Below are 22,925 nucleotides of genomic sequence, written 5' to 3'. Positions count from 1 at the left end.
AGGATATTAGCACAAGTTCAAGTAAGTGAGATAGTACAAAGGATGTGAGTGAATGAAGATGAACTGGGATGCCTTGATAAGAGGTGTTTAGTTAGTGTACTAGGTGCAGAAACACATGCTTATTTCACTGTTATTTGCAGGATTCAGTCACTATTTCTGCCTCGACACAGGTGGTCACAAGAAACACTTACAGTTGTTCTTGAATCTCCTTAGTCTTGTCACGGTGTTAAATAACAGACGAGTTGGCGCACAGCGTAATCCATGATTAGAATGCGTCGCTCCCACCACTAAGACGTGTCTCGGTTGTATCAGATGGAAGCTTAACACTGGCATATGCTCAGTGCAATGATCTGTCTATGGATGACAGGTGGTTACCCAACTATTTGCATAATTATGGGTGTAACACACAGGCTGCTAGGACGTCATAAACAAATCCATATGGCCTTTTGGGAAAATCCAGATGATTTACACCACAGCTAACGGATATACTCACCGTCTTGACTTTGTAGCAGACATCGGTGGGATTTCTCACTGAATGTTTTAACCGGAGTGTGAAATATGGAGCAACTTCATCCCCTCTACTTGTTTTGGCAGCTCTAATCAAATGTGGGAACTTTATACCAAGTTTTCATGACAGATCGGTTAATGTGGCAGCTGAAACATGGGCCAGTGTTTCCTGTGTAGTTTTCTGTTAGACGTTTGATGGAAAGAATAAATGTTGGCTCTGAGACTCAATTTCAGTCCCCTGGAAACTTCCTAGAATCAACTTGAGTTGGGTAGCACAGTGTGTAAGAATGACCTTTATCGCAATAGTCAGATCATGATATATGAGCAAGTTTCCTGCAATTATTATTGTACTTGTTATTTTTAGAGTGGTTCGACCAAGCAAGGGGTTAGATAATCACATCTAATTTTTTTCTCACATGTACTTTTATATAATATATATATTTTTATTGCTGTCTGGGTAATTTCCCCAGCCAAAACTGTGTGTATAATATATCTACAGTAATGTATTTCAGCACAGATGGAATCAAGCCAAGCTAAACTTTCCATCGTGGAGTTGCGCAGTGTTGTTTTGGGCTTAACAGACCTTTCATAAAAACACGAGTACTTGTAATCACCACTTCCCATGTCTCAGCTGACATTTCATGGAGTGCTGTTAAGGAGGTATAGCAGGGGATGTAGCAGCACCTCCCAAAAATGGGCAACTTTTTGACGACCAAGGTGAAAAGCGAGCCGCTTAATAAATCGATAAAGCGGCAAGTGGTTTGATTTTGCTATAATTCCTTTTCTTTGTCTTTTGTAATCCCCTCCACAGACATGTCTCTCAATGTCCGTCGCAGTAGTGATCCCGCACTGGCTGGCTTTCCTCCAGGCGAGGCCCCGGTTGCTCCAGAAGAACCGTCCAGAAAAAATCCAACTCGCTGGTCCACAACCCCTGGTTTCCAGAAGCCCAACCATAAACGAAACCCCAGCAATGAAACAGGGAGCCTCGAACAAAAGGTAACTACACCTCCTGTGGTAATGTAGCCAATAAACTGTGCACGAATGCCTCAATGATACCTGGTATGATGCACCATTAAGTTGTTAAGATCATTTATTGGAATCTAAATGGTGTCAAAATGCAATAGATCAATAAAGTCTATTTTTTAAACTACTGTGAACTATTACATACTTATTCCAGCAGCACCTTGCCCAGAAGATAGGGCTGCTGATGTACGGGTGCTGCATCAATTATAATGCCCGAGATATGTGCTCTGAAATCTTCCCAACCTCCAGTCTCTGTTTTCAACTTACTCCTTTCTTCCCTCATTTTCATTCCTTGTCTCCTCTGCGCCCCAAATCAAAGAAATAAGTGTTAGATATGAAAGTTGTGCTGCCCTGCTTGCAGATATCCAGCAGTAGCATAGATAGTGTTTATCTGAAACTAGTTCCATCTGATAACACCCCTTCTTGTCATCCAAAAGGATTAGCGGAGATTCTTAAACACATTCCCTTTATTACAAATTCACCTTCTTGGTGCTTTTAAGCCTCTGATTATTAGTCAGAAAAAAATAAAATGAAATAAAACACACCTCAGGTACTCCGGTGCATCCTCCCTGCTGCTTCTGAAAGTAAAAGAAAGCCAATTAACTTCTCACAATGGCTGCCGTGCTGACAGCCCTTTACTTCTCACTGAGGGAGAGGTATGTTCCCATCAAACGGGGATGTTACAAATGGGGAAATTATTGAATGTTCGAAATGTGAAACATCAGCTCTGCGTGTGATTAGCGTGTCTGGGAGAAGGGGCTGATAGAGACACTTTAGTTGTCACGGCCCACAGAATGTAAAAGCAAGAGTGTGGGCTGAAATCAGAGCTCTCATTTTGTTAGTGGGAATTCTGTTCTGAACTACTGAACTGAGCAACTATGTATGTTTGTGTGCTTGTACTGAATATAAAAATGGGAAAGCAGAGGATCAGGAGTGTTGAAATATGACTTTGAATTTCATTGACTGTATATGGATTGCATGTCTTTAGCCCTTCTGTTACGTCCTACCATGCATAGAGGATTCCACATCCACAACGATGTTTGTAAGTTGTGGATCGTGGATAAATATTATTATGTTGATGTAATAAGAGGATTCCAGATTATGTACACCGCCACACACTAAACAGACGGATACGGTAGTTTAAACTAGAAGTTTCTATTAGTTTACTTTAGTCATACATAAAGCAATGGTTTAACCCTTTATAGGGCTCTCATTAAAACACGTAGACATTAAAAATTTCAACCCTGGCGTGTTATTGGGGGATATTTCAGGACTTTTTCACATGTGTGATTTTTTAAAAAAAAGTTATTTTACAGTGCAAATCAAGATTCCTTTCCTGTTTATGGTATACGTATTTACCAAAAAACAAACAAACCTGTATATAAGACCTGTAGGATAAACACAAATATGTTTATAAAGCCATGTTTTTTATGAACATTGTTTTTTTTATTCACACTGGCAATTTTCGTAAATATAACACACATATCAAATAATTACTGAATAAATTTTAGTAATAAGTAATAAGATGTACTGTAAAAATAATCACCAGTTATATACCATTAACTGCTATACTAGAAAACTGCAATAAGGTCATGAAACAAACCAAACTACACACTCAGTTTTGATGTTATGACCACAAGTACGGTATGAGTGTAATGTAGGGGTAAAAAAAATTAAAAGCTTGAAATGCAACAGGCTGTGACTGACTGGTCAGATACAATAATATCACTATCTGTCACATAACCTGATCTTTTGTGATTGGCTGGGAGAAATTCCTCATAGTTAGTCGTGGGGAGGACAATTGTTTTGTCCACTGAAGTCACCAAATATGGCTTCTTGTCCAATAAAAGGTTAAGACGATTCCTGTAAAAAACCTTCCTGGCAAAGCAACATTTTACATGGCGAGTTCAAAGTTATTATGACCAAGCCACTATAAATCAATAATTCCCTTAATAATGTTCAGCTGCCCAACTTGTAATGTTGTGTCCCATTTAGTTCTTGACTCCCATCTGCAGCAGTTCAGATGTTATCTGAATGTAGTGCATTTTAAGACACCATCCTGCCACAGACGCTTGAAATGGCATGGTGTGAAAAGTGACGAGCTAACAGCAGGATGCTGTCATTCTTATTCAGCTGACAGAACCAGACTTTTTTCAACTACAAAGGGAGTCTTAGTCCTTGTAACCCTTAATCTATTTCTTGCACCAACTGCCATATATTCATTTCAAGTCTGTTTTTATGAAATTAACAGCATATGTTGTAAGAATGTGTTAGTCAGCATGTGTAGTATTTGTTCTTGGCACCATATTTTTGAAAAGGAACATCCTTCAGCATTGCCAAAAGCAACTTACTCATAACAAAGTCTCTTCACTGTCTAGGATCGTTTCCTTTTACAGACTAAAGCCAGCCACGTGTTCAATTCCCCAACTAGTCTGAAAACGGCTCAGTCAGACTCAGTTTTTCTGCTAAATCTCAACAATAAAAGTCAGTGAGAGTACTCAGTCATCGGCTAGCACTGTAAACTCATCACATCTGCCAATGACTTTACAATACTTGGTATTTAGGGTTATCTGCACTTAGCAAAATCACCCATAGGGATTAGACAGTCAGTTTGAGCCTCTCTGGTATCCGGCTTTCTCTACATTTTATGATCTGATGTGTCGTAAAACTCTGTGGAGGGGGGTCCTTTGTCGTGCCGTGTCTGAGGCTGCGATGGGTATCAGGGCTGTCTCTATACACAGGCCAGTTGTGCAGCTCAGTTTTATAATTCTGTTATGCCTTCATCAGGCCCCTTGCATGTCACATTCAACTGTAGCCAAACACTGCTGGCTCTCCCTCCCATTCTTTTAAGCTCCTTTGTTTTTGCGTTGTTTTGATATATTTGCTATTTTGTGATTTGTTAAGCAACTATGTGTTCTCTTTCAATTGTGATGGATAAAAATCCCCAAAATGTTTTTTTTTGCGCTCTTACTCTTTATATGCTGTTTTTGTGACTAATCAGACCATATATGGTTGCTTTTCTACTTGTTTGTCTTGGTGAATCACTTGGCTTTGATTTTAATTATTGATTTGCTTTCTCTTCTATTCAAAAAAAACTTCACTCTTGACCTTCAGCTGCTGAGATTCCTAAGCCAAGGCTAGCAAGTGTGGAATATTATCTTTTGTGCCTGGGTGTGTTTTTTTTGCTTGTGGCCAGTGTAATATTTTATGCTCAAGTATGCTGATGTATGACATTACCTTGGCAGGAGCTTTGTGAAGTTGTTTTGGGGTTTTTTGTAATGATAAATCCTAGTTGGAGCTGTCTTGTTATTAAAAAGGTCCTCAAGCAGCTCAGGTGTGGCTGTAATGAAATATCAGGAGCAAGGGTTGAGTGAGAGTTAACTGAACCACAAAGATGGTACAGTCTTCAAAAATCAGGTTCGTCCTGGATTTTAGATAATTATGTACCAAATTTCTTTCTTCTTCTTTTTTTTTTTAGAAAGAGTATTTATACGAGTGCATTAAAGACTTCTTCTGATAGCAGGACCACAGTGGTGTACAATTTTTAATGTCTCTGCCTTTTCCTCTTTCTTTGCAGGGCAGAGGAGCCCATGCCTACCGTAGTCTTCCTCGTGATGCGAGTGGCTGGTCCACTCAGTTCCAAAGAGAGATGACTCGATCTTCCCTTAGTGCCAACCATCCAATGGTAGATCGATGGCTCGATCGACAAGAACAGGTTTGTTGGTGGACAATTAAGGAAATTGGAGACTCTATGGTTTATTTGTGGTTTGCAGATAAACAACTTTATTGCTTGACCAGTTCATAGCAGCTTGTATTTTTCACCACAGCCACCACTGGTTGGTCTAAAATAAAACAAAACAAGTTGGTTCACTTGGTGATGTGTTGATACAAAACTGACCTGGCTTGGTACAAGAGGATCTGCAGATTCAGATATTTGGTGTATGTGCTTAGCAATCAGTGGTGTTGAGCTAAAATTTCAATATCTCTACTTGAATATTGCTTAGAGGCAATGACTTGGAAGGGTTTTTGAACTTTGGATAGTGGGCTTTCTTGCTGTAAATTGATCAATGGATACAAAATGTGTTGGTCTAGAAATTAAGCGGGCATACACTTGTTCTATATAGTACAAGCCTTCGGGTTTTTCAAAATGGAACTTGTTAAGGTTCAGTTACACTTCAGTAAAAATAAGACAGTGACCTCCTTGCAACTCAGAAAAAAACTGCGTTTGCCCTGTGATTGCAATAAATTTTTTCATATAAATATACCTATTGGGAGGCAACTGGTCTCCAAGGAGCCACGGTCCAGCTCAGTCTGACTGCAATCACCCTCGTACAAATTGTCAAAGTGTCAGGGCTCTGTGTGCAGGCGGATGAAGAGGAGGATCCAAATGCGAGACTCGGACACTGAATACAACTCAAAACCTCAGCTTTATTGCTGGCATGAAGACAAAACATGAAGTGAACACTGAATGCTGAGAACAGAAACACACAGGCATAATCTGATGGTACGACGCGACACTGAGCACAGGAAAACACAGGGCTAATATACACAGGGTGGTAATCAGGGAATGGGCAACAGGAGGGAGACACAGCTGGGAGAAATTGGACTAACGAGACAGGGAAGCAGTAGAACTGAACACACTCACATGAGACACAGACCTTCACAATAAAACAGGAAACAAGAAACCACTAAACAAAGACGCAGACAGAATATAAACACATGCAACTCAAACAATACATGAAACAACAAATCCTTAAACACGGATAAACAGAAACATGGAACTCTAATAATAATAATCATCATAGCATCAGAGAAACAAAGCAATCATTCAAAAATAAACCAAAACATAAGAACTCAAAATGCTGGGTCAAACCTGACCCAGAACCGTGACACAAACATTTACAAATAAATGCCATCTTACGTATAGACCCAAACAGGTTGGCAATGTATTGCAATCAAACTCTGAGTGAGTCTGTGCTGATGACCACAACTTCCCTGCGACGCATCCATTTGCAATAGAGGACTTGACTCAATCGGTTGCTAGCTATTCTGACTATATTTCTATTTAGAAGCAAGTGTGTGTCAGAAAAGATTCTGAATTTCTGCTTTAGATCTGTGAGTTTTGTGGAACTAGACTGCAATATATCTCCAACAGAGAGCAACAAATTTGTAATTTTCACGGATTTATCACAACTAATGACTGTATTATCACCAACAGATTGCATGAAATTGCCCCGATTTAGTCACAAACTGATAGCAGACAAACTCATTTTCACTTATGTTTTATCTCTGTCTTGACTCACCAGAGTCATACTATCTTTCTTTTAGTTCTTGCGTATGAACAAAATTCTACTGTAGAAACGTATACAGATAGAAATGGAAACTCCTCACCAGTTTCTTTGAGGCTGCACTTGTTTGAAGTGCTGGCTCTGGCTGCTGGCCTGGGGTCAGCATACGCCCAGCTTTAACGTCACTGGGTTGTTGGCTAGCTTTCGGCTAACTGCCCATCATGTAGATAACTGACAAACCTTTGTAATGCCAGTAACAAAGTAGCTGTGACATAATTACTGAATTTTGTATCGTAATGTGTTACATTACTGTGTTACAGAAAAGTGTAATGTGATTACAGTAATGTGGGGATTTGTTTTGTGGAGAGGAGAAGTTGAGGCTGTGTATCTCTGTAAAAAAGTAGCGGTACTCTAGTTTTCATGTCCACATTGAAATCCCGTTGCTCTAATTATACAGCAGATTATACACTAGTTATATATCCTATTAAGTAGGAGTATTATTTAATAACACTATTTTGCTGATGCATGATTTGGCATCAACTACACAGCGTTTCTTGATCATAGTTTACTCCTGTGTTTTCACAGTATGCATGATTCGTTATCTCTGACCACAGTGTAATGTCAGTCACAGCTGCGACTGATAACAGAGTTATTACAGTGACAGCGACTGCTCACTGCCCAATCCAATTTAGAACCAGGTCAATGACTGACATCAGACTTCTGTCCAATACTTTTTCATGAAGTAACAGTGTACAATGTTAGTCCTTGCAGGCTTGTCTCCTCGCCTCACACCCTCTTCGCTCTGTCGGCACTTTGTGATTGACTCACCCTGTGACTGGTCCCTCAACTCCTCAGTCTGTCAGAGGCGAAAAAATATTCTCCCTTTAAAAGTTATTAAAAGTGACAGAGGCTCTCTGCAGGGAGGGTGGAAATGACCTTGGGAAGTGTCGAACACGCTGAGCTTGATGTGAAGAGGATTTCTCCCAGTTTGTCTGCCGGTCTGTACCTCAACTACCTGCTTTGATTCATGCAGATGGTGTTTAATCGGCCCATTAAAGAATAAAAAAAGAGCCGAGAAAGGGTGAGGAAAAAAGAGTGAGATGCTCGAATGACTATAAAGTCTTCCTTCTTTCTCTGTAGTCTCATTATGGTTGTGTTTGGAATTCTTTCTCTTACTAAACATTATGAGCACCTATTGAAAGCAGTGATGCTACAATCAAGCTATTGTAAAAATAGCTGAAGTTGAAAACATACTGTTTACCAAGAGGGCACGTATACATGCAAACAGCTCAAGAACAGGATTTTGTTCAAAATATGAAGCCTCCTAAATCCAAGATAAAGCTTTCAAGTTAATAGTTATCAACCAAGTATAGTGTAAATATAAAAAAAGAGATTATTATTTAAGAACATGAGCTATACTGGTGGAGTCGTGTAAATATTTCATGATTAACGGCAGGAGCGCCACGACACCCTCACCGTGGCTAATCCTCGGTGCCACCTGAGTGTTTATAATCTGACAGCCGTGCAACTAAGTTGAGTCACAAAGCGCAAATCCTCTCATTAGGGGTGACACAGTATAAGTTTCAAAGTCGCACCTTGTAGCCCAGTTGTTCCTTCCCTGCACTCGCTGTATCACAGTCTCGATCGCTGCCTTCCCTCCCACACGTGACGGTTCAATATTTTGTCTTCTTTGTGCGACGGGCGAGCAAAACAGCAGCATTGGATCGCGAGATAAAAATACACAGCGTGGGTTAATTAAAAAGAACTGTGATCAGTGCTAAAGCGTCGGCAGCGATAATGAGTGTACACACGCACATAAAAACACACAAACACGTACAGATATGCCAAGGTTTTTTGGTAAAAACACACCAATTAGCTGTTGTTTATCGTGGATTATTTATCTGCTGTGTTTTTATCGTTCTACTTTATGAGTTAAGATAAAAGTAAAACAAAGAAACCGAAGAGCGGGCGTCATCCTCATTTCTTTCTTTTGACTGGAACAAAATACACACACGCAACTACTTTGTGTATTTATATGCGCATAGGTGTTCTAGCAGCGTCATTTCTTAACTTCATACAATAGCTTCAATTTGAAGTACTTATCTTTTAGTTGCGTGGTCGATGTGTGTGAAGCAGCTTGGCATGCTCTGGATAGTGAGTTCGCTTCACCATTCATATTTAAGCAAGCCTTCCCAGCTCATGCTATAAATTAAAAATGTAAAGTCAGGCTGAATAAAATAACACATTGACTCCTGTGCTTAAAATGCCAAGGAGGTGCACGGGGGAGTTAACTGGACAATCTGTGACTCTGGTATTCTCAAGCTGGATGAGTTTGAAGTTTAGCTGCAGGGGATCAACTATGGATTCAGGGTTGAATTCTCTTGAGATTTTATTTTACATCACTTCTCCCAGGTGCTTTGGTAAAATGTTTTGATTTGTGCTCGTTTTGGTGCTTTCGTGCGCTTCTTTTGTGCAGACTTTCAGCCTACGTACTAAGACAAGGACGGCTGGCCCATAGTTACATCAGGCAATTGTCCTATGTTTATCTAACAAGTCAATAAATTCACGTCAGTATCAAACGGTTCAATCTAAGACATCAGTAGCGTCTACCCCTAAATCTCTCACCACCCACACACACACACTCTGCCAAATGCGGCGTGGAGAAAAGCACGCTTTATCAGCCCATATACACCAAGGCCTTATGAGTTATTCTTCATATAAACAGCTGACATTAATGCTGGCCTATTATCCCACTGATGAATGTTAATGGGCTTTCCTGCTTAGCATTGCACACGCACACGCTCCCCCACATACACATTTTGATCTGGTTGAGTGGTTCTCCACTGTATTATTTTGCGGCCTTGATGATGGACCAGGGGCCATTATCATGAGCTGTAGCAGAGGCAGGACTGACATCAGCTGTCGATCACTGAAGGATTTAACCCAATCAAGGCTAACATGAAGAGAAGCAGATGTGTTTGAGCTATATTGGCAAAGCTCACAATTTGGGATTTCAGAGATAGTATTAGACAGAAACATTCTAATGTATAAATGCTAAATGTAGTGTTATTTAATCTACATATAAAAACACAAACAGCAAAACAATAAGCCTAATACACAGATCAGGCACAACATAATGACCACCTGCATAATTTTGTGTTGGTTTCCCTTTTGCCGCTAAAACCCTTTTGCTGCCTCTGTCAGTGCGCCCCAGAGCAGCTGTGGCTACAATGTAGCTTGCCATCACCAGTGTGTGAATGTGTGTGTGAATGGGTGGATGACTGAATGTAGTGTAAAGCACTTTGGTGTCCATAGGGACTAAGTAAAGCGTTATACAAATACAGGCCATTTACCATTTACCATAAAACAGCCCTGACCCATCGAGGCACGGACTCCACTAGATCCCTAAAGGTGTGCTGGGGTATCTGCACCAAGATGTTAGCAACAGTCCTGCAAGTTGAGAGGTGGGGCCTCCATGGATTGGACTTGTTTGTCCTGCAGAACCCACACATTCGTAATTGGACTGAGATTTGGGGAACTTGGAGGCCAAGTCAACAGGGTGCATTATCCTGCTGAAAGAGGCCGCAGCCATCAAGCAGTACCGTTTCCATGAAAGGGTGTACATTGTCTGCACAAATGCTAGATAGCTGGCATGTGTCAAAGTAGCATCCACGTGGATGGCAGGACCCAAGGTTTCCCAGCACAACATTGCCCAAAGCATAACCCTGGCTTCGTCCATTCCGTCAGTTGCTTTCTTCCCATAGTGCATCCTGGTGCCAGGTGTTCCCCAGGTAAGGGATTCAGACATACCTGGCCATCCAACTGATGTAAAAGAAAACATGATCCATCAGACCAGGCCACCTTCTTGCATTGTGCTGTCTTCCAGTTCTGATTCTCATATGTGCATTGCTGGCAATTTCTTCAGTGTACAGGGGTCAGCATAGACACCCTGACTGGTCTGCAGCTATGCAGCTCCATACACACCTAACTGAGATGCTCTGTGTATTCTGACACCTTTCCATAAGAACCAACATTAAACATTTCTCTAATCTGAGCTACATTAGCTGTACAGTCTGTTGGATCGGACCACACAGACCAGCCTTCGGTCCCCACATGCATCACTGAGCTTTGGCCAACCATGACCTCTGGCTCACCGTTGTTCCATCCTTAAACAACTTTTAAGAGATACCGACTACTGCAGACTGGGAACACCCCACAAGAGCTGATGTTTTGGAGATACCCTGACCCAACTCTCTAGCCATCACAATGTGATTCATAATCCGTTTGCACAAATCCTCACAGTTGCCCATTTTACCTGCTACTAACATCAACATTGATGACAAAATGTTCACTTGCTCCCTAATATATCCCACCCAGTAACAGGTGCCATGATAAAGAGATAATCAGTGTTATTCACTTCACCTGTCATCGATCATAATGTTATGCCTGTTCAGTGTTATTTGAAAAGCATATTTTGATTTATTTGTTTGTGTACAGGCTCTAAAAATACTGTAAAGTCCATAACATATTGAAGTCAGACAGACAGACTCGGAGAAAGGCAACACAAAACCCCTAAAACATTACATAACAGCTTCCAAAGCATGTTTGGGTGAAAACAGTTCTGATCACACATCTTTGATCAAGCCTCCAACAGTCGGGCTCCCTCTCTTTCTCTCTGTGTTGTCTAAATGAGGCACCTTGTTTGGCGAGTTTTAAAAGAAACGCAAAGTGGCGAGGCGGCCAGCTAAATCCTCAAGCCAGCACGTTGAAAGGAGATGAGTCTGTTTAACTTCAAGGTGGAAGAAGAGAGCAAGCAGCAGCGCAAATCCTGCCTTTTTTCCCTTTAATGTTGTCACATCAAAGATCTCTCTCTGAACAAACACAGATTGGCATTTGCGACCGACCGACTCTATTGTTGTTTTTGCTCTTCTTTTCCCACTCTGTCACTAGTAGTTGTTGGCCGCTGAAAATAAGGCTCAGTGAATGCTCGTATTTGAACGAGTCTCCTGAGTAGCTTAAAAGAGATTGTCAGAGGTCTGCTTTCTGTTTTAGATTTAAAGTGTTTGAGTTGATCTCTGTTAGAGTCAAGTGCTTTACAAAGCTGCGGTAGGATTATTGTTGTTGCCCCACTCCGCATGATGCCATGATGGCAGTTAATGCGCCATTGTAAGAGACAAAACTGATATTTCCCTCTAAATACTAATTATTTGTTTAGCTTGTTGATTTTTTTCATTATACTGGAACGATACACCTTTATATAAGATCCATAATGAATCACTGATTTATTTAATCAAAGGATATTTCATTTCTTCCATTACAAATACAATAAACACAGCAGTGAAGGTTCTGAAGTGGCAGGTCTAAAATTCAGGAAAAACTCTTGGACACGTCAGTATGGAAGTTAGCATTTAATTTTTAGGGACTGCTGTTGGTGAGTGAACTTGGTAAGTTCTCCTGACTAGCTTCTTGGTAAAGCCCACACAGTCTGCAGACCCCGAGGCAAGCCACAGGCAATGTTAGAGCAGCTGAGCATGGAAAGAAAACACAGCAATAACCCCCAAACCCAGCCTGCCTAACACAGTCTTGCTGCCTGTGCCACCGTCTACCTCCACTTCTATCTGGTGGCTGTAACGTGCATTCGTGCTGTGTTCATTATGTTCAGTTAATACTGCAATGATGTTTGAGATGCAGCAGGGCATGTTTTCAATGTAAAACTCTGAACAAATAAAAAAAATAAGCCACATTCCAGAACAGTGCAGGAATCCTGGAAGAGTGTGCTCCTGGATTTGCCTCTTGAAAGACCAAGGAAGATGTAGACGGAATGAACCATGGTTTGTGTGAAGTCCGTAGACATGCACTTTGGTGTATGCACACATGCAACATGAACTCAGGATGTTTTGAACTAGTTGCTGACCGGTGGGTCTGACCAGTAGGTGCAGCTGTTTGTTCAGCTTTGGCTCCTAGCTCATTGAATCCTCAGGAAAAAAGACATTTTTGTGGCTTCCTACTTCTTCCTGCGCTCGTTCTCTATAATGTTTTGTTTAATTTTTGTCCTGTATGATTTTTTTAATAAGTCATTTTGGCTGTTAGTGTAATTATGTCACCTAAATGAAATAATTATTTTAAGAAAAGACTTCATTCTGCCACTGATTACTTAAAATTCACATTATTTACATGGCGGGCTAATTTTTCTTCTCTCCTTTGGGAGTCCTGTGTAAATGGCAGCTCACCAGAGATGCTTCAGTCCAACTGAGGACCTGAGTGAGAACAATGCAGAGCCTCACAAATGCCTCGCCACTCTTAATTAGCCATTGCCGCTGAACCACTGTTAGAACGTCGGGTTTGTGACTTCTGCTTTGCACTGACTGGGGCTTTTTGTTAGATGTATTTGTCCTGTACACTTCTTTACGAAGTCCTTCTGTCGGTTTAATCTCTTGCTTATTGTTTTTAAATAATAATAATAAATATTCTGTATTCTGTCATCAAGTCAGTGTACATGTCAGCTCACCTTCAGACCGGAGTACGGGAGCAGGTGAAATGCCGTCAGTAGTGTTATTTAGTTCATTGGCTCCACAGCAGGGGAAATAGCTGACTAATTATGAAAATAATGCTACCTAACATCTCATTAAAAAATCACAATGAGTCTCAATGTTGGTTTATTTACACGTGTGTGTGCACAACACTTAACTACAGGTAACCAGCTTTTTGTCCTGAAGCTATGTTACTTTCTTTGTGCTGTTTCTATATGCAGCGAAAAAAAGAGTTTATTCATCTTGTTCTTCATTATTATTTATTATTTAACTTTTTAAATATTTGTGCAATCGTCTTCTCTTATTTTGTTTGAACAGGATACAAGACTGGGCGTTGTTTTGGACGCTGGACGTTGCCAGCGCTCTTCTCTGTCAGCTGTACTGTAAATGTTTAACCTGTCTCACCGCGACACGTGTGTGAAGACGTGTGCTACTGGACAGCTGAGATTAGAGTTTCACTCATTCAAGCTTGAAATGCATAAAATTCATGCGCATATTTCTTGTGTTGAAAATTTTTTGTAATCACTTATTCCTAATGTGACCATTCCACACCATTCTTCACTTGCTGCCAACTTCATTTTTGTCAAAGTGCATTTTTTTAGGATTAGATATTTTTTGTGCACAGGCCTCTCTGAGCTACTCTGATCTTATTCTCATGCACAACCTTCAATGGGGATGCCTGGTTTTATTCAGTGGATCATTATTCAGGGACAGGCGAGAAGTCTGTTTACCTTAGTCACTATTCCATCCCTCTACCCTCCTCTTCTCTGGGTCCCTCTCATTTCTGTCCACTGTACCTCAGCTGCATCAAGGTGGCTATCCCTCTCTGCACTACTGGCTGTGAACGTGTTAATTCTTGATTAGAGTTCATGCATTCACTTTCTACAATTTGCTCCGTGGAGTGAGAAATCACTTTCTCAATGAGAATAATTGAACACGGGCAGGGGGGTGCCAGCTCATTACCCACAAATCACAGGGAGCAGGGGCACCTTAACTGAAGACAATAATGACTTTGGGGAATAAAACGAGGGCCGCCAGCGTGGAGCCAATCCACCGTGGGCAGCAGAGAACAAAGCTAGGCGAGGAAGATGTACACTGTTTCTTAAGGGGAAGTCATTTTTTTGCTGATCTGCCTACGGTACATATTCAGTAGAGTCCGAATTTATTTTTTCCCAGGGGGGTATGATTTTAAGGCTTTGGAGCAAAGTGTCGTGTTGGAGAAGCAAAGCCCATATTTTGGCAAGGTGGCATTACACCAATGCTGACTGTGGCCCGGGCAAAAGATTGCAAGATAGAAATAATAAAGATGTGGAACAGCTTAAGTAAAATGAAAAGCTTTTTGTAGTCCTTGACACTGGGGCTCAAGGTGAACTTTGGTGACTGACATCACCCATTTTCCCACAGTGCAAAGTCACTTACTTCACTTTATTTGATTTCTCTCTCCTTCCTCAACCTTTCCCTCCTTCACACCATCTTTTTTTATATGCCACACATTTCCACTCTGCACAGAGTGCCAAATGTATCCACTCTGGCACAATGAGGTCCATTGTCACAATAGGCTTTTCTCACTGTTTTATAGGTCCCATTAGGGGGACAGAGGCTTTTAAGTTGCTGAAGGAATGCAATAACGCCCAGCCAACAGTAAACATCCACATCTCGGGTCCACAGAGGAACACGAGATGGAGCTTCTTCCCCATCTTACCCTAAGTGACTTGTTTTATTTGCATCAGGCTGAGAACAAAGTAGTCACACTTGGATAAAAATGGAGAGAAATGGGAAGGTTTCATTTTAGGACTCAGGAGATGGACACACTGAAAGCCTCTAAAACAAGAGTGTGAAGAGGGAGGAGGCAGTCTGGGGGCATTTCTGTTTCTTAGATAGAGATGTAGGTATTACTGTGCTGTTGATTGTGCATATTTTTATCCAGCATTACATGAACGTTCATTAGAGAACCTAAACTTGATGATGGACATCATGGGTTGCTTACTGCTTATGATGCGTTACCTAGTAAAACTTTGATGGCGACCTATGAACTATGTCGAACTTGATTGAGATTGTGCTGTTGGATGGATTTTCAGCCAACAATCCAACATTGTTATATTGTCAGAGATGGTAAGGTAGGTAAAAGAGTCCTGTGATGAAAAGAGTGAAACTTATGGGAACTGAGACGACCAAATAACAGGTGAACGCAATGAAGAACCAGTGAGAAATGGAAAACGGGAACAGGCTAATGGAAAGAGAAGACAACCAGGAAATTGTGCGAAACAGTGATGGCATCATAGCAGCCACAACATCAGTGAAACATGCAAAACTGCTGGCAATATTCTATGACTTTCTTAAGGTTGGATGCCTAGGATTGAATTTGAAATAGCCCGCATACCATAAATAGTGTCAGTGTAACAAGAATACCTCTGTAATGGGATACGGTTTTCCCTGCAGAGCAGTTTTCCCCCGGAATTTTTCCTCTTTATGTTTTTGATATACAGGCCATGGGAGCTGTTGTGAAGAATAGCACCCCTGCCGAGCTCCATCACAGATTCTCTGATATTCCCACATGAATTCGTGATGCTGATGCTGTTTTCCATTTAGAAAACGGTAGAGTGGAGAAATGTGTGTCGTGTTTCTCGCCGGGGTCTCCCTGTGTCGGTTGATTTGGAAGGTGAGAGTCCTGCTGAAGTCGCTCTGTGATTGGCTGCCGCAGATATCTTCATACAATATGTAAGAATGATGGTGGCCACCCTCTGTGCCGCTCAGTTCGTGTGTTGCAGATGCGTATCTACACGTGTACAATGTTTACATGCAGCAAATTAACTATCCAGGCTATGATCGGTCTTGTTTGTTGAGACACTGATGATTTCCCCGTGCTCTTATCTCATCAGCGATTGCAATAACTTGTTGTGTTTAGGAAGTTAATTATCATCCAGTCTAACTAGAACACTCCTTTGATAAATCGATACCTTGTCTAATCTTGTGCTCATTGCATTCAGAGAATAAATACACACACAAAAATTGGCATTTTTGTAGTATTCGGCACTCCGTACAGCCTTCATCTTTCCTCTCGCTTTGTGTATTTCTTCTTCTTCCTTCTTCTCCACCCATATCCAACCAAGCCCCCCCCCCCCCCCCCCCCCCCCCCCCCCACCAGATTACTGTGGCTGTGCTGAAGTCTTTTGGGACCTCTCTTCATTACTGGCCCTCCACAGGCCCCTCATCTCCACACGGCCCCTCTTCATTTAGCCCTGGCTGAGAGCAAGGACTAAACCAAATGGCTTTCTGTCTCCCTCTTATCCAAGAATTTCAGCTTCCAATTAAAACTAAATGGAAAGCTCCCCCCTCCACCACTGCCTCCGCCTCACCCTGCGCTGTTCCCATGACGCTACAGATGAGGCCCCACTCCACCTGCTCAAATACGGCAGCAAACAATGGCTGATCTGTAGAATGGACCGTTCATCCCCTGTAATAATTCGCTGCTGTGTGTACCAAAGCTTTGCTGTCTACTAAATTATTCATTGTTCAACAGCTTTCATCCTTATTTCCTACTTCATATTTGGTATATTTAAGATTTGAGGTCACTCTAGGTTATATAAATAGTGTGGACAATGGATATGAGTCTCTCACTCTCTATCTCTCGATATAGAGATATATAGATGTATATTATTTCTTCAGTGATAAAACATTGGTGCCACTGTAACTGCTGGATTAATTGGTTGTGATGGCAGTTTAGCGGAGCAGCAAGTGTAATTTATTGGCAGCTACTGTGCAACTCAATAACTAACTGTAGTTCTGACTTAATTGCAGGAACACCAACTAAGTGTAATTTAAAAACAAAACAAAAAAATTACAGTCCAAACTATGGGTGCTCCCATTGAAATTCAAGCAGCTGATATTATTTCAATGAGGGCAACATTCACTCACTGACCTTCACAGTTTGAGAGATGGATTAAATGTTCTGAGCAGCGGAAAGCAGACTGTCCTCCCACTTAATAAGCTCAAAACGATGATTAATCTGTGAAAAGCACCACAGTTCCCCTTTTAATGCACGTATAAAGGCCCGGGATCCAGCTGGGACCGTCCGCTCAGCAGGGCTGCGCACTCAGCCCCGAGGATTATCTGTTCAGAATCACCTCCTTTCACCTAAGCCAGGTGTCTAGCAAGTCATCATATACTTTTTGAACCGTTGTTTTTAATGCATCGGAAATCCCAGATATGGTTTAACCACATCTTTGAAGTTTGGTGTAAAATGTTGTGCATTCCAACTCTTTGAAATCCTCATTCTGTATACAAAAACTTTTTTTTTTTTTGCCGAGCTTAAGAGTAAGAAGCGCTCTGGACAATAACCGATGACGATAACTTAATTTGCAGTAATTCCTACCCGGTTTGAACCTCCGGCTCTCCGGCACAGGACAGATCTACTCCCGTTGCAGCTGTTATTGATGAGGCTTCAAAAAAGTCTTGGGCCTCTCCGTCCGCTTTGGGCCTTGGTTATTGACCTGGTGATTGATTTAGGTCCTCATAATTAGCAGGCCTAATTTAATTAAAGTGCAATTTAACGATACAGTAGGCAAAGGCAGTCTGTGTCATTGATAGATCAGCTCAGGCCTAATATCAAACAGGGCCTGGCAAAATAATGTATTCCACCCAGCAGGGTTCCCAGTGACAGAAGAAGGCGTAAGCGAAGAGACAAAGAGGGAGAATAAGAAGAGTAAAAAGATAGACAGGCCTTTGTTTTTCAAATGTCAGCCTACAAACTGCACTGCCTCACCTCTTCCCCTCCGCATCTCGCCGCTCCATTCTGATATGGACAAATGCACACTCACATCTCTGATCTAATTTGCTAAACAGCATTAGGAAACTGTCTGTCCCTTTCATTTGCTTCAAGTAAATTGACATCAGAGCCCTTTTATGAGCTAGAAGCCATGTCTTTCTAAAGCAAAACCAAAAGAGACAGATTTTGTTAATTAAAAAGAAGTGTAGGCTTTTCGGAAGTTATATTAAACTTGGCCAGCTGGGGATAAAACATACTGCCCATTTAATTGCTAAGAAAATATATAATGAGGAAAATTTAAATTCATATTCTAATTTTCAGCGCTTGTTATATCCCTTGTTTAAAGGTACGGTAAGTACAAAATAATGTTGTACTCATAAATGTAGGTTGATTAGAGTGTAATTATGTCCTCTGACAAAGTGATAGATACTCATAAACTCATAAATCAATTAAAAATGGATAGGAGCAGGTTTGTGGAAGCCACCATCGTTTTGAACATTGATGGCCATCGCCAATGACTAGAGACTGTCCACATATATAGTATGCATTATCACTTTCAGTGAAAAAAGTCTTTCAGACTATATTTGACCATTTGCACATGTATGTTTTCATCATTTCTCTCTGATCTCTCTCTCTGTTTTCTCTCTCTCCTCTCACCTCATTTCCACCGAAACCTCTTCCTCCTCATCCTCAGCTTCTTCTCCTAAACTGAAGTCAGGGCTCTAACACACAGACATGTGCATAAACATGCTAATTTATTCTTGATATTGTTGAAATTACTCATTGTCACCGCATTAGACATGCGACCCTCCTTTTTCCACACTGCTGACAAGAGCAGGGTTGACAACAATAGCTGGTTGTGAGCTAACATTATGCCAGCTAATTTTAGGTTTGTGGCGTAATAATCAAACTTTCACTGTGATAAGCAGTTTAATTACAGTCATATGAAAGTATATTCGTTAAGTGTCCGAGTTCAACAATGTTAGAGCCACTACAATGAGAGTTTCACTAATGCCAGCTAACGGAAGCTAATGCCAGCTAACGGAAGCTAATGCCAGTTAACAGAGGCTAACGGGCAAAAACAGCAGCACTTACTGACAGAAAAGTTTAGGCTCTCCTCATTAGTCAGCAGTGAGCTTCTTTGACCATCTTGTGTTGAACTCCTTTCACAAAGTTTTATAGTATCCCCCCAGAGTAAATAACAGAGGACTGGCAGATAAATTGCGAATGAACAATGGCCAGAGTCTGTCGTACAGTGGTCATCATAGCTACGATTATGCACTTGAATTTAGAGGGGTAAGAAAACAATCTGCAAATTACTGACACCTAGTGGTGAGTTTTATACTTTGTACCTTTAAGGAAAACTATTTTGAAAGCATAAACAAGCATGTCTTACATATTATGCAATATTTTGTGCTTTTTTTAAGGTAAGGTGAAAAAAACACTAAACAATTAGATTTTATTTTTGTCTTGACATCTAAAAGATTTTTTTTTTACTAATCTATACAGTAAAGTACTAAAATACACTGATAATGAGGTCTTATTGGTTTTGAAGATACTAAAAAAAATTTATTCATAAACTGAGAAACTATGTTTTTATTTCCTCCTGTGTTTTTCATTGCATGAATAATGACAGTGTGGGGCAGGTTCCCTAGCCCACTCCCCACTGTATTTTCCTAGCACAACAACAACGCAACTCTCCGTCGTCATTATCAAAAGGAATAGTACATCTAATCTGGAATGCGAGTCCTCTGCTTTGAACAAGGCTGTGCTCATGGGTGCAGGGCGTGAAATATGAAAGAAAACACATGTCCTCATCAGAGGACGGGCGCCGCCTTGGCTTCTACCCTTGGCACACAAACACAGGACTGAAGATTCATAACCTTCCTCTATATTTCTTCTCTAACAGTCACATAAAAAGCGAGAGATGGCAGACATGAGGATCACACTGCTTTGATTTTCTTCCAGATCTGAACTTTCCAGTCCTGCAGGGAAGCTAATAGTTTTCTAAACAAAGGAAACAGTCAGAGAAATAAAAAAGAATCAACACAGTGGTGTGGGTTTAAATTCTTTTTATACTTTATTTCTGAACACTTAAATCACTATTAGCTTCCATCATCTTTCTTAAGGTCACAATCATAGAAATAATCTAAGAAAATATGCAGAAATCTTTCCTCTCTGCTGACAGACATTAAGTGCTATTTGCGGACCTTGTGGGTAAGATGATTGGGAGGGGGGGTCATTATGACCCTTTCATCATCCCCCTAACCAGTTTAACTCCTCACCCAGCCTTTTATAATGCTCCTGTATCCTCAACATAAATATAAATAAGTGTCTCACAACCTCAGTCAGTGTGATGAATTGGTTGTTTTAATGGTGACGGCGCCTGATGGACCGATGAGGAATAAATGGTTAAGGATGGAGGGAGGACTAGGGCTGGATCATAATGTCCAAAGGATTAAGAAAGCAGAACATTTTTTGCTAATAAAGGATTTTTTAATGTTTTTTTTATTTATGTGGACAGTAAATCCTCACACAGCAGCGACCAGGTCGTCCTACATGCTAGTAGCTGCTACACGCTATTACTCTGTTTATAAACGTACAACCGTTGCGATCATCTCATGTTCAGATTGAGGTGAGCAATCACTGTATCCAGCACCATAAAGTTTCTTTTTAAGTGCTGGTTGAAAACAGCAAGATTCTTCGAGTTATTACGGAAAAGTATTGGTAATTGCTTCTCAAGGTCATAGAACCTTTAATAGCACTATTAGGAGTTATTAACAGCAGCCTGTCTTTCTATGTCAGTGCCATTGTGCGATGCAGCGGTACTGTGAAGTCCTATTTGGTCTTGTGTGCTGTACAGTGTTTAGCTGAACTGCATTAACTGGAGGTAATGAGGGTACAATTATGGCTCCTTAACCTTTTTGCGAGGAAAAGGAAAAGCCTCCGCCCTTGCTGCCCCCACCATACATCGACTCGCTGAGAGCCAGGTCTTTTCACATGTTGCCATGGTATGTTACCTTTGGCTAGTTTAATGTTTCCATAAGGGGCATATGTCACCTTGCGCAATTACCGTTTCATATTTTTAGCTGGTCAAAATCAGGAGGGAGGATCAGCCTTTGTAAATATTTCAACAGGCCTTTATTTTTCTTTTTTCTAAACACTCCAGCTAAATTGCTTGTTTCCTTTTCTCTTAATACACTGAACACAACACATTCTTCATTTGGAAACTGCTTTTATATCCTGTTCCCTGGCACCATTGTTCTCCTGAGCACAGACGGCTCATTGTAAGGGGGTGTGTGTGACAATGTCTGGGAAGGGGGGGGGCTTGTTCCACACATGAAGCTGTCACACAGATGTGAAGCTCAGCCCCCTAAAGGAGGGGCGGTGGCCAGAAACACACCATTTGCTGTGACCTTTGAACCTGTCCTTGTTAAACCCTCGATGCCAGAGATGGACTCAGGAGGGAGCCCCCCCCCCACCCTTTTCTGTAACAGCTACATCTTGTACTTCCCCATGGCTAACAGCATGACACACACACACACTTACAGTAGGTCTGCTTTAGCACACCAGTTGATGGAGGATGACAGGTCCTCAACATGCCGCCTTTTGCCCTAACCCTCAAGAAGTAATGTGTGTGAGTGTGCATGTTTGTGTGTTTGCGTGTGGGTAGACTTCCCCCTCCTGATCAAACAGCTGCTACCTCCATCCTTCCCAGTCTGCTTTCCCTTCGGACCTCCAACCACTGTCCAAGCAGCACGTCTATTTGATGGTAACAAGGCTTTGCACTTTGGATGCGTGTCCCTTCCACCTCGCTGTCTTCTTCTTTCTCCTCCTCTTATACGATTTTCAATAATCTAATGCTGCAGCTGTCCGATGGCCAAGCCTGTAACCTTAGTTTTTCTCCCTTTATTGTCAGAGGCTGGCAGACTTTTTTGGCCACACATCAGGGCTCTTAGCCATCCCTATTACATGTGAGGAAGGGAGAGAAATGGGGGGAGGAGGGAGAAAAAAAGGAGAGAGGGCAAGCTAGAGAGTTGAAAAGCCTTGTTGCATCCCCACTCTACTGGTTACCAAGGGATCAACAGGGTGCTAAAAGCACTCGGGGGGGAGAAATGGATGTTTTTCAGAGAAAGGGAAAAAGGAGAGAGAAAAAGAATAGAGATGGAGAATGGTGGGGTCAGGAAGCTGCGGATGTATATTTAGGTTGTGTCTCTCCTCTGCTGTCACTCAGTGCTCATCTTTACAGCTGACACAAGGACAGACAGTGAACGAGCTGGCAGCGAATATAAAGAGAAATGGCTTCTGCATCTGCCTCCGGTCACTAGGAAACTGGCCCCTGTGATGCCGGCTTAACCACACGCTCCGTTGGAAAGTGTGGAGCTATACTTGAGCACTTGACTGCATAAAAGTCACTTTTAACAAGCCATTATTTGTGATGTTCAGTCTCAGAAATCAGTCTTTCTAAAACTTTGATTTTGTCTGGGAAGATAATGAAGAGGCTTTGCTGTTGTTGGCTAAAAAAACTGACTTAACTTTGAAACATGTGGTATCTTCAAATGCACGGGAAACACTTTTTATCACTTAAAAACACTAGTGCCGGCTGTTGCTGTGGTTTGTGGTTATTTGGTGCTGATGAATGCAACATCTAGTGTGCAGGATGGTCAGAGCTGTGTGGGGATTTACTATACATGTGTATAGGAAACTCATTACGACCAGATTATACCACAAACATGTCCTCTTTGATTACTAACCAATGTGACACGCCCACAGCATGGTGGCACACTGGTTAGCACCGCAAGAAGGTCTTTG

General features: G+C 41.4%; 1 protein-coding gene across 1 annotated transcript in view; it reads left to right on the top strand.

Moving 5' to 3' along the window:
* Positions 1-22,925, top strand: part of LOC146701227 (partitioning defective 3 homolog) — a 358,058-nt gene that overhangs the window by 137,517 nt on the left and 197,616 nt on the right. Inside the window, exons 4-5 of the mRNA XM_085467562.1 lie at positions 1,319-1,503; positions 5,108-5,245. Coding sequence (XP_085323688.1) covers positions 1,319-1,503; positions 5,108-5,245 — 323 coding nt within the window. The remainder of the gene's footprint in view (positions 1-1,318; positions 1,504-5,107; positions 5,246-22,925) is intronic.

Source organism: Copadichromis virginalis, linkage group LG9 (assembly GCF_057382275.1).
Source record: "Copadichromis virginalis isolate Kocher_CV1m ecotype Utaka linkage group LG9, C_Virginalis_male_GT1.1, whole genome shotgun sequence".
Taxonomy (NCBI): domain Eukaryota; kingdom Metazoa; phylum Chordata; class Actinopteri; order Cichliformes; family Cichlidae; genus Copadichromis; species Copadichromis virginalis.
This window is presented reverse-complemented; position numbering and strand designations above follow the sequence as displayed.